The 9,841-nt window shown below is 38.3% G+C and overlaps 1 protein-coding gene across 1 annotated transcript; it reads right to left on the bottom strand.

Moving 5' to 3' along the window:
• Positions 1-3,600: 3,600 nt before the first annotated feature.
• LOC140862277 (secreted RxLR effector protein 161-like) lies at positions 3,601-4,101 on the bottom strand. The gene has a single exon (XM_073265288.1). It carries the CDS (start codon positions 4,099-4,101, stop codon positions 3,601-3,603), a length of 501 nt encoding a protein of 166 aa, XP_073121389.1.
• Positions 4,102-9,841: the final 5,740 nt, after the last annotated feature.

The raw sequence follows: 9,841 nt of genomic DNA, 5'->3' as shown, positions 1-9,841 counted from the left end.
TAGGTCCAGATTGCACAACAGATTGAGCCCTAGGCCCAAGAGATCCACTAGGTTGTCCTGGCATCATCAACAGTGCCCGCCTATTGTTGTTCTCCACTTGACGGCAACGGTTCACCAAAGTCTCATAAGATGTCGGATTATCACATACGACAACTTGTGAGTAGATATCTTGATTCAGGCCTTGCAAAAAGATATCATACTTGGACGCATCACTGTCATTGATATGAGGACTAAAAGGTAGCAGATCAAGAAATCGTTGCTGATATTGATCAAAAGTCATTGATCCTTGCCTCAGAGTCAGCAACTCCATAGATCGTGCCTAACGAAAAGCTGGAGGAAAATACAGTTTCTGAAACTGCTGACAGAAATCCCCCCAAGTCACCTGTCCTCTCTCAGTACGTGCTTGAGTCACCTGTCCTCCCATCCCACCATAAGCGTGCTCGATCCTCTAGAACGAATTCTAGAACTTCCAGTTTCTGCTCCTCAGTGCAATCGAAAGCTCAAAACGCACTCTCGAGTTTAGACATCCAACCACTTGCCTATTCAAGATTCTCGCCTCCCAACAAGGGTTTCAGTCCTACTTGTGTGAACTTATTGATAGAGTAACGACATCTACCCTCATGAGGACGATATCGATCATCATGATGGCGATGGTGACGATGATGATGACCACCTCCCTGGCCAACACTACCGTGACTCTCGTCAGCCATATCCTGAAAATAATTGCACATTAAAATCCCAAATGCACAATTATTACTTAAGACTAGAGTAAATCCCAAGTATTAATTCCCAAAATCTATGCATGCTCTGATACCAAAAATGTAGTGACCATGCATGGAATCACCTACTAACTGGCAAATAATATCCTGCAGTAAACTTAATATAGAAAAATACTTAACAGAGTAAAACGTGCGGAAACATAATCCATAATTTACATATCAGCTTAGTAAAATATATCCAGGCTTAATACTGTAGTGATACAACCATATCGAAAACTTAAAAGTAAACATTATACAGCTATATCGAATCCTGCTGTATAATTAATTCTTCTAGGCTCCTGCTCCGAAGTCCTGCCTTGAACTACCAGTTCCGTCCATCCTGCGACTTGCCCCGTGGAATAGGGTGTCCAAGATAACAACTAGGACGTGAGCGCTTAACGCCCAGTACATAAACATGAGTAAACATATGTATATAATGCATGCAACATGATGAATAGTAAAAGGTCATCTGAAAATTCATGCTCAGTACCGGTGCCACATGAGTGCTGCCACCGCACAGATCAACCTTTGGGTGCAACCACACTCGTCTAGTACACCAGAGTAGTCAGACATACATGTCCCCGCCGTCGCGGTACTCTCAGTGACAGAATATCGAGTATAGAGCTGAGCGTCTCTATAATCAGGTATAACAAGGTATAGGCTCAACGTTTATATGCACATGACATATGAATATGGAAAACGGTAAATCATATATCATGTCATATAATAAATGCAACATATAAGCATGTATACTCGCTGACAATCTCAGTCAATGTGTACGTACCTCTAGGCTAGTTCAATTATAGTAGATCCTAGGTTCCAATCCTATATTCAAAAGTTCACTGTATCACTACACAAGTTCTATAAGCCTTAACTAAGCTAATAAGTACTCCCAAAACTTAAATAAATTCCCGGACCATACCTTTGTCCGTAGATAGCACTTTGGAGTCGCTGGTCCCGGATGACTTTAATCACACCTTGGTTATTCCAGATCCTCGATTATAACCGATAGGGCCCTCAAGTGTATAACTCACAATATATAACTGGAGAAGAAAACTCGAAAATTTGTAATTCAAATTGTAATCGAACGAGTCCTATTTATAGGAAAATTTTTGGTCTAGTTCGGGCCTACGAACTGGGTTTTGGATCGTCCGATCCAACTCACTACCTGCATGCAAGACACGTCAAGTTTGGACCGTCCGATTACCACTTCGGGTCGTTCGAAGTGTCATAAATTCGATACTTGTCAAAAACCATGGCTGAGTAATTATGCCTATTTGGCATAGGTGAAGTTCGGGCCGTTCGATCCTACTTCGGATCGTCCGAACTTGCCTTAACTCCGAAGTCAACAAGCTCACCTTCGGAGCCCCCGGTGTGCTGAGTTTGGGCCGTTCGAAGTCCTCTTCGGACCGTCCGAACTGGCTCAAAAAATGAAAATCCAATTCTTGATTCTGAAGTCCGATTAAGCCCTGGAATTGTTTAATTATCAACCCTTAATCATGTTTAACATATTATTATCTTAAAATGAAATCTGGGTTACTACAGCGTCCGATCGTCACAGCTTCCAAACATCAATGCAGCTTCCGAACTTCACAAGTTCAGATGGTCCAAACATAGATCGGATAATCCGATCCTACTCGATAGCCGAAATCTTTTGGACATTTTCGAGTGTTTTGGAACCATTTTTGGACTCCTTATACCCATTGGGACATTTCTTAATCACATTTTTCCCAGTCTAAACATGATCACATGATTAATTATAAATTAATCCTAAATTTTGGATTCGGGTCACTACAATAAATCCTATTCATGGATAAACTAAGGTACTCCCGAGTCACGAGAATTTAAATACCTAACAAAATATGAAGGAGAATAGCTAGATAAATAAAATTTTTAATGAAGAACAAAAATGTGGATTATCCCCTAACAACACAGCTTTACCTAAATCACACAATTTATATAACAAAACAAGAACAATAAAAGTACAAATAAAATGACTTCAATCAAAATGAAGGTGTATTACTAGTTGGGCGGAAAATGGTGTATGGGCTTCGGAGCGGGGAGGGATTCTCACATTCCGACTGGGCGTAATAGGGCGGCGGCAACTTTGGAGCGATGTAATTCTTGTTGATGGCATAGTAGAGGTCGTAAGGGGGAATGGTATCAAACAAGGCACTGGTAAATTTTGGGGGAGTCAAAGCCAAATCCAAGTTCTATGTTGATATTCATTTCGTCCAGATATTCAACGGTTAAGCTAGTCGTAGTCTTGGGAATAGGAATTCGAATTTTACAAAGAGCGACATGGGAGATGAGGAGACCGCTGAGATAGATGTGACATGGGGCAAAGCAGCGGTTGAGTCGGTGACCAGCCCCAACGACAGAGAGGTGAGGAGCTCTGTAGATTTATTTACTATAAGCAATTATAGGATTGTCTTCGAATTCGAATGAGACCCATGGATTGGGGCAAATGGAGATGTGCTAAGAACGAAGAGGAGTCAGGGGCTTTCAATGTTGAAAGAGAGATAAAAGAAAAGAAAAGACAAGAGAAATTGGGACTTCTTTCTTGTATTATTGAATGAGGAAAAATGGCTTTATAAAGCCGTACAACAAAAAAGAGAGAGAAATGGAGTCCACTAGTCCAACAACTTTTGAATAAGTATAACATCTAAGTGTCCCTAAAGAAACGGGATTTATTAACTGAAAGACTAATTTATTTTAAGCAAATCCCAACAATTCCTCCCTTAAACTAAATGCTCTAGCATTCAGTTTATATTAGCTCGTATACAAACACCCATGAGTTTTCTCAGCTTGCAAAACTGATCCACTTTAAGAGGTTTGGTCATCACATATGCCACTTGATCTTGTGAATCACAATACATAGTTCAACACTGCCTCCCTTTGTTAACTCTCGAAGAAAATCAAAACGTACATCAATGTTTTTGTTGCGACCGTGCATTATTGCATTTTTCAAAAGCTTGATTGCTGAGCTGCTATCACAATTGGTTAATTTCTCATGACTCGGGTCCAATTTTGATATTACCCTTCTTAACCAAATTGCTTGACAAGAACACGATGACGCGGCGATAAACTTAGCCTCTGTAGTAGACAAACTAACTACTGGTTGGTTTTTGGAAGACCATGAGACTGCTCCTGAGCTTAATAAAAGCACATAACCTAAAGTACTCTTTCTATCTTCTATATCTCCATCATAATCACTATCAGTATAAGCGACAAGTTCATCACCTCCTCTCTTATGGTAGAAAATTCCGAACTCAGTAGTGCACTTTAAGTATCTCAATACTCGTTTCACCACCTGTAAGTGTAACTGAGTCGAATTTTCCATATATCTACTAGAAAGACTTATCACAAACATCATATCAGGTCGTGTTGTATTAAGATACATGAGACTGCCAACAACTTGCTTGTAATATGTTTTATCCACAACAACTCCACTTGCATCCTTCCAGGATTAAATACAGGAGCAATTGGATTATGTACAGAATTACTTTTATCCATTACAAAACATTTCAACATTTATGAGGCATACTTAGTTTGAATAATAAAAATGCCATTAGACGTTTGCAAAACTTCAAGACCAAGAAAGTACCTCATCCTCCCAAGATCTGTCATGTCAAATTCATTTTTCATGGAATCTCTGAACTCGATCAACAGCTGCTCATTGTTACGACAAACAATAAGATCATCCACGTATAAGCTGACAATTACCACCTTCCTGATAGAGTGGGTGCCCGGTGAGCCAACTTGTGGCTAAGGGCTTTGATGACTCTATGTATAAACAATCTTTTGTTTAATATAATTTACACTTTTATAATGGCGTTTACTTTATCTTTTATCATATTATTATGTTGTGACATACTATAAGATGTTTAGATGAAGACCTTGAATATACTATAGTGTATGTAAGATGTGGTGGCACATGGGGATGGCTATCATGAAACACATCTTATAGTCACTGTATATTCTAAACAGTTCCTAGTCGATTGAGCCGTCCGTTAATAGGGATAAGGATCGCTCGAGATTGAGACTAGCATTTGCGATGCCGAGTACCACGTTTTATTGGTATGGAACATAGAGATGTTCAAAGCATGCAAATGGATATTCATACGATGAATGATCGAACTACCCTATCCGGACTTTCCAAGTGGTTATCACTTATCGAGTGGATGAAGTCCGCGGTTTTGGTTGTACACCATTAGTCCTTACTACTTGAAACATCATTGAGACTCTATATGCTAGTACTGTACTTTGACTCGTTTACCGACTCTATTGGGGTCATCAGGTGTCGGGATTGGGTACAGTTACGACACATATAGGAGTCGATGCTTTGTTGTCAAGTATTCACCACATACTTACTAGTATGGATATCCTATGCAATCTGAGGAGATATTAGTGTGACGAATCTCTGGCCAGAGTACATGATGTGTTTTAAGAAATGGTTTCTTAGTAGCACATGCGATGTCACTATTTGATCTTCAAGATGCATTGCATAGTTATCGAATCTCGAACGACTCTCGATTTACCAATGGTTGTTGATTCGATCGGGATATATGGATGAAGGGAACGTACTGTATGCTAACCAAAATCTATTGGTTCTTGCAGGCACTATCAGTGATACCTAGGGAATCATGGGGCGATGTTGCTAGGCGCTCTTACCATGATTCGATGGGCAAGTCGGAAATTGGTGTTCCGAGTCACAAGGAGTTGTGAGCCCACGGCTAGCTGTATCCCTGAACCATTGAGGGTCACACAAGTAATGGATTTTTAATCCCCGTTGAGATAGTTAAATTTAAAGAGTTAAATTTAATGAACAAAGAAGTGGGACTTCTTATTTAAGAGCAGAGGGAGTAAGATTTCCTAAAATGACATAGGGATGGGCATTTTTGGAAATCACTGAATTCGGATTCAGAAAATTTATCTTGACTTTAAAAGATGCAGAAATGGTTTCTGTGCACATTGGTGAAATTGGTTTATCAATCTGAGTCACGATGAATTTTATATTAATTTCTGAACATGCGGGCTTTGCTTGTCATGCTTAAACTTATGACTAATGGGCCCTAAGATGTTAGCAGCCCACATTATAAATAATTTATTGCAGTACAGAAATTACACAACAGAGGTCACAAAATTTTCGAAAACCCTAGCTATTTTTATACAGTGGCCGCCGCCCCTCCCTCTCTCTGTCGAAAAATTCCAGCCTGTGAATTTTGAATTTGCAGTCTGGTTTAACGGATCAAATTCGTTAATTCTCTTCGTAGAAACTTCTGATAGTTTTTCTAGTGCAATCTATCAGAGGGATTAAATTTCTGTTCGTGGACCTGATTGAAGAATTGTTCGTCCATCAGTTCTTGGGATATACAACAAGAGCTGAGTAATCTGTTGGTGTCCATAATCTCGTTTCGAGATTCGAGGTAAAAATTTAATTGTTATTTAATTTTTACACGCACAATTTAATCGTAAAGTTTTGATACTCATGATATGGAATTCTTCCATATAAAATGTTTTAAAACTTCCGCTGCACCGGGTATCAATTCTGATTGATCTGATCACCGTTTTACAACAGTGGTATCAGAGCCAGGTTCTCAGATCAAGCGATTAAATTAATCGATTGTACAAAAATTCTTTAAGCCTCGGTTTTTGAAACAAAATAAAATTTTTAAAATAAATTTTTTTTTTACGGGCAAAACACGGGCAGCGATTGGATCGCTGCCCGGGGCAGCGCTGGGTGCTGCGCAGGGCAGCGATGTGATCGCTGCCGGCCCGACCCCTTTTTGGGGCGCGGGCTGCCCGGGATCGTCCCGGGCGGCCCGGAAAAATTTATTTTTAATTTTTTAATTAAAATTTTAATATGTTAAAATTCTATTTTTGGTCCGATCAAAAATTGTTTTTGATTGGTCCACGAGGCGTCGGATCGAATTGTTCGAGTCCGAAAATTTTAAAATTGATTTTTGGATAAATTTGAATTTTTGGAAAATTTATAGATTTTATCCGTTAAATCAGATTTTATGAAATTAAATATATTTGGTACAATTGATGATAAGATATGATCTTATGGAAATATTGAATAAAATATGATTTTATGTATAAAATTGGATTTTATATGTAAAATATGATTTTATTTGATAAAAAGATAAAATATGATTTTGTATGTAAAATAATATTTTATATATGGAATATGATTTTATCCTTTTTAATTTGATTGTCATTGCATGTTATCCAATAAATTAATTTTGAATTAAATATTATTGGATAAGGATGATCGATTGCCATGACCAATTTTGCAGGTGTATGTTAGGGAATTTACATTTGTTTTTATTGTTGTTGGATTTATTAATGGGCCTGGTTTATGGCCCAATATGAATTGTCATATGTAATAAAAGTGGGCCTAGTTTATGGCCTGTTCCCACCCCTTAAAATATATCCCCTACTTGTCATAGTTATTTATTGTAAATACATTAGACTTAGTGGGAGATGAAGATTTGAAGACGGAGGTGGGCCCAGCAGACAATAAAGACAGAAAAAATGTAAATTGGAAGCTCAATGTAATAGGATTGCATTGCATACCTGCATATTACCTAGGATTGGACTTAGACTCGTGATTGGCAACCACGGGTCGATTAGAAATGGAATCGATCATCCTATATAATATATGATATTATCGTTGTATGCATGTTTTAGACTAAATTGTATGAATCCCGCAAGCATACAAATTTTAAATGATGAGACAAATTTTCAAAATTAAAATCCCTCATTTTAAATATGATTTAAAATTTATATCAAGATTAAAAGGAAATTTAAATATTGTTTAAATGTTCCTACCTTTCATCAACGATCAATGTATGAGATGCTACCCGCGGATACGGTCCGGCTCATATTATTGGGGGGGCCTGTTCGTCGGAAAGCTGTACATTGGATCGACACATGTTGTAAATTGGGTGGAACTCCCATGGGATCGGCTCATATTATTAGGGGATCCACATGGCGACCGTCCATCACAACTTAATATTGATGGGTCATCTTGACATGTCACAATAAACAGCGTCATATTATTGGGCCCTTATTGGACATGAGGTAAAAACTTGGAGGTTGCTTTGGAAGCAATTGGGCTCTACCTTTTGAAAATTATGGTTGGCTGATATTCTTCGGGACCATAGTTTGTCAATTGGACTCCATGTTCCCACTAAGGAAAACAGTTTCCCGTTTTCACTAGAGGGTAGTGAAATCGTTAAAATAGTGGGAGTGAGATTCATAAAATAAATTTTGCCTATTTTATGTCTTAGTAAATTAATTAAACAATCATCGATAATTGTCTGTTTCATCTCAGTATATCATTATGATGAATCTTCGTAATCCACATGTTTCAATTCTCGAACAAAACAAACTTACTGGCGCAAACAATACAGAATGATTCCATAAGTTAAGATTGTCCTAAGTTCGGAAAAGATTTTCTAAGTGTTAGAAAAGGCTTCTCCGAAAACAGCCCCGACTGATGTAACTGCCGAAAGGTTGGCCGAACTAGAGAAATGGTTGGACCATGATCTCAAGGCCAAATGTTACATGCAAAATTGGACAAGTCTAAACAAGTTTGCCATCACTGCAAGAAACCCGATCATTGGAAACGTAACTGCAAGGAATACCTTAAGCAGTTGCGAATTGCAAAAGGTATGTTTTATATTAAAATAAATGTTTTTCTTAATACTACTTCTTGGGTATTGGATACCAGATGTAGATCTCACATTTGCAATGAGTTGCAAATGATGACAAGAAGTAATAGTCTAAGGATGGGTGAGACCCAGTCAAGGCTCGGGAATGGTTCTAGAGTTGAAGCGAAAGCTGTGGGAGACGTTTATTTAATTTTGCAGAACGATTTTAAGTTACTTTTGAGAGATGTTTTATTTGTTCCAGATTTGATTAAAAACATTATTTCTATTTCTATGCTTGATAGAGATGGTTTTTCTTGCAATTTTGTGAATGGGATTTGCAATATTTACAAGAATGAATGTTTGATTGGAAATGGACAACTTGAAAACGATCTATATAACTTAAAATTAAAAGACGTTCCAATAAATTATGTTGATAAACCGGTAACAACGAACAAAAGGAAAATCGATAGTCAAAACCCGGCAAACCTTTGGCATGCTAGGCTAGGTCATATTTTCTCAAGGAGGATGAACAAGCTAGTGGGAGAGGGCATGTTTGATATGTCTGATATTAACTCTCTACCTACTTGTGAATCCTGCCTGAAAGGAAAAATGACCAAATCTCCATTCAAGGGGAAACCTGAGCGTAGTCAAAATCTGTTGGATTTGATCCATACAGATGTTTGTGGTCCATTTAGAATTGGTACTCAATTTGGCCACACCTACTTCATTACCTTTACTGATGATTATTCAAGCTATGGGTATTTATATTTAATGAAATATAAGTCTGAAGCATTTGAAAAGTTCAAAGAATTCAAGGCTGAAGTAGAAAACAAGCTAGGTAAAAGTATTAAAGCACTTCGATCGGATCGAGGTGGAGAATACTTAAGTACCGAGTTTTTGGACTATCTGAAAGAGAATGGGATTCTCTCTCAGTGGACTCCTCCTATGACACCTCAGCTGAATGGTGTATCAGAGCGTCTTAATTGATCTTTGTTGGACATGGTTCGATCCATGATGAGCTTCACTGAGCTTCCACCTTTGTTTTGGGGCTACGCGCTTGAAACGGCGGTGTTGTTGTTGAACAACATCCACAGCAAAGCAGTGGATAAACACCATACGAGTTATGGAATGGCAAAGCTCCTAAGTATTCGTACTTGAGGATTTGGGGATGTCCTGCTTACGTGAAGCAGACAGTGGGAGATAAGTTGGGTAGTCGATCCACCTTATGTTATTTTGTAGGGTATCCGAAGAATTCAATCGGATATTATTTCTATCATCCTACTGAAACAAAAGTGTTTGTTTCAAGGAATGCCACCTTCTTGGAGAAGGAGTTCTTATTGGATAAGAAAGGCGAGATGATGGAACTCGAAGAAATTCGAGAAGAACCCAAGATACAAAATAATGATCCTACACCTCAGGAAC

The sequence above is a fragment of the Henckelia pumila genome, chromosome 4, assembly GCF_033568475.1.
Source record: "Henckelia pumila isolate YLH828 chromosome 4, ASM3356847v2, whole genome shotgun sequence".
Lineage (NCBI taxonomy): Eukaryota > Viridiplantae > Streptophyta > Magnoliopsida > Lamiales > Gesneriaceae > Henckelia > Henckelia pumila.
The sequence above is the reverse complement of the archived record's forward strand: the minus strand, read 5'-3'. Positions and strand labels throughout refer to the sequence as shown.

Bases quoted from the DNA above. Each gene is read 5' to 3' on its own strand.
- LOC140862277 (XM_073265288.1), bottom strand. From the start codon at position 4,101: ATGGAAAATTCGACTCAGTTACACTTACAGGTGGTGAAACGAGTATTG.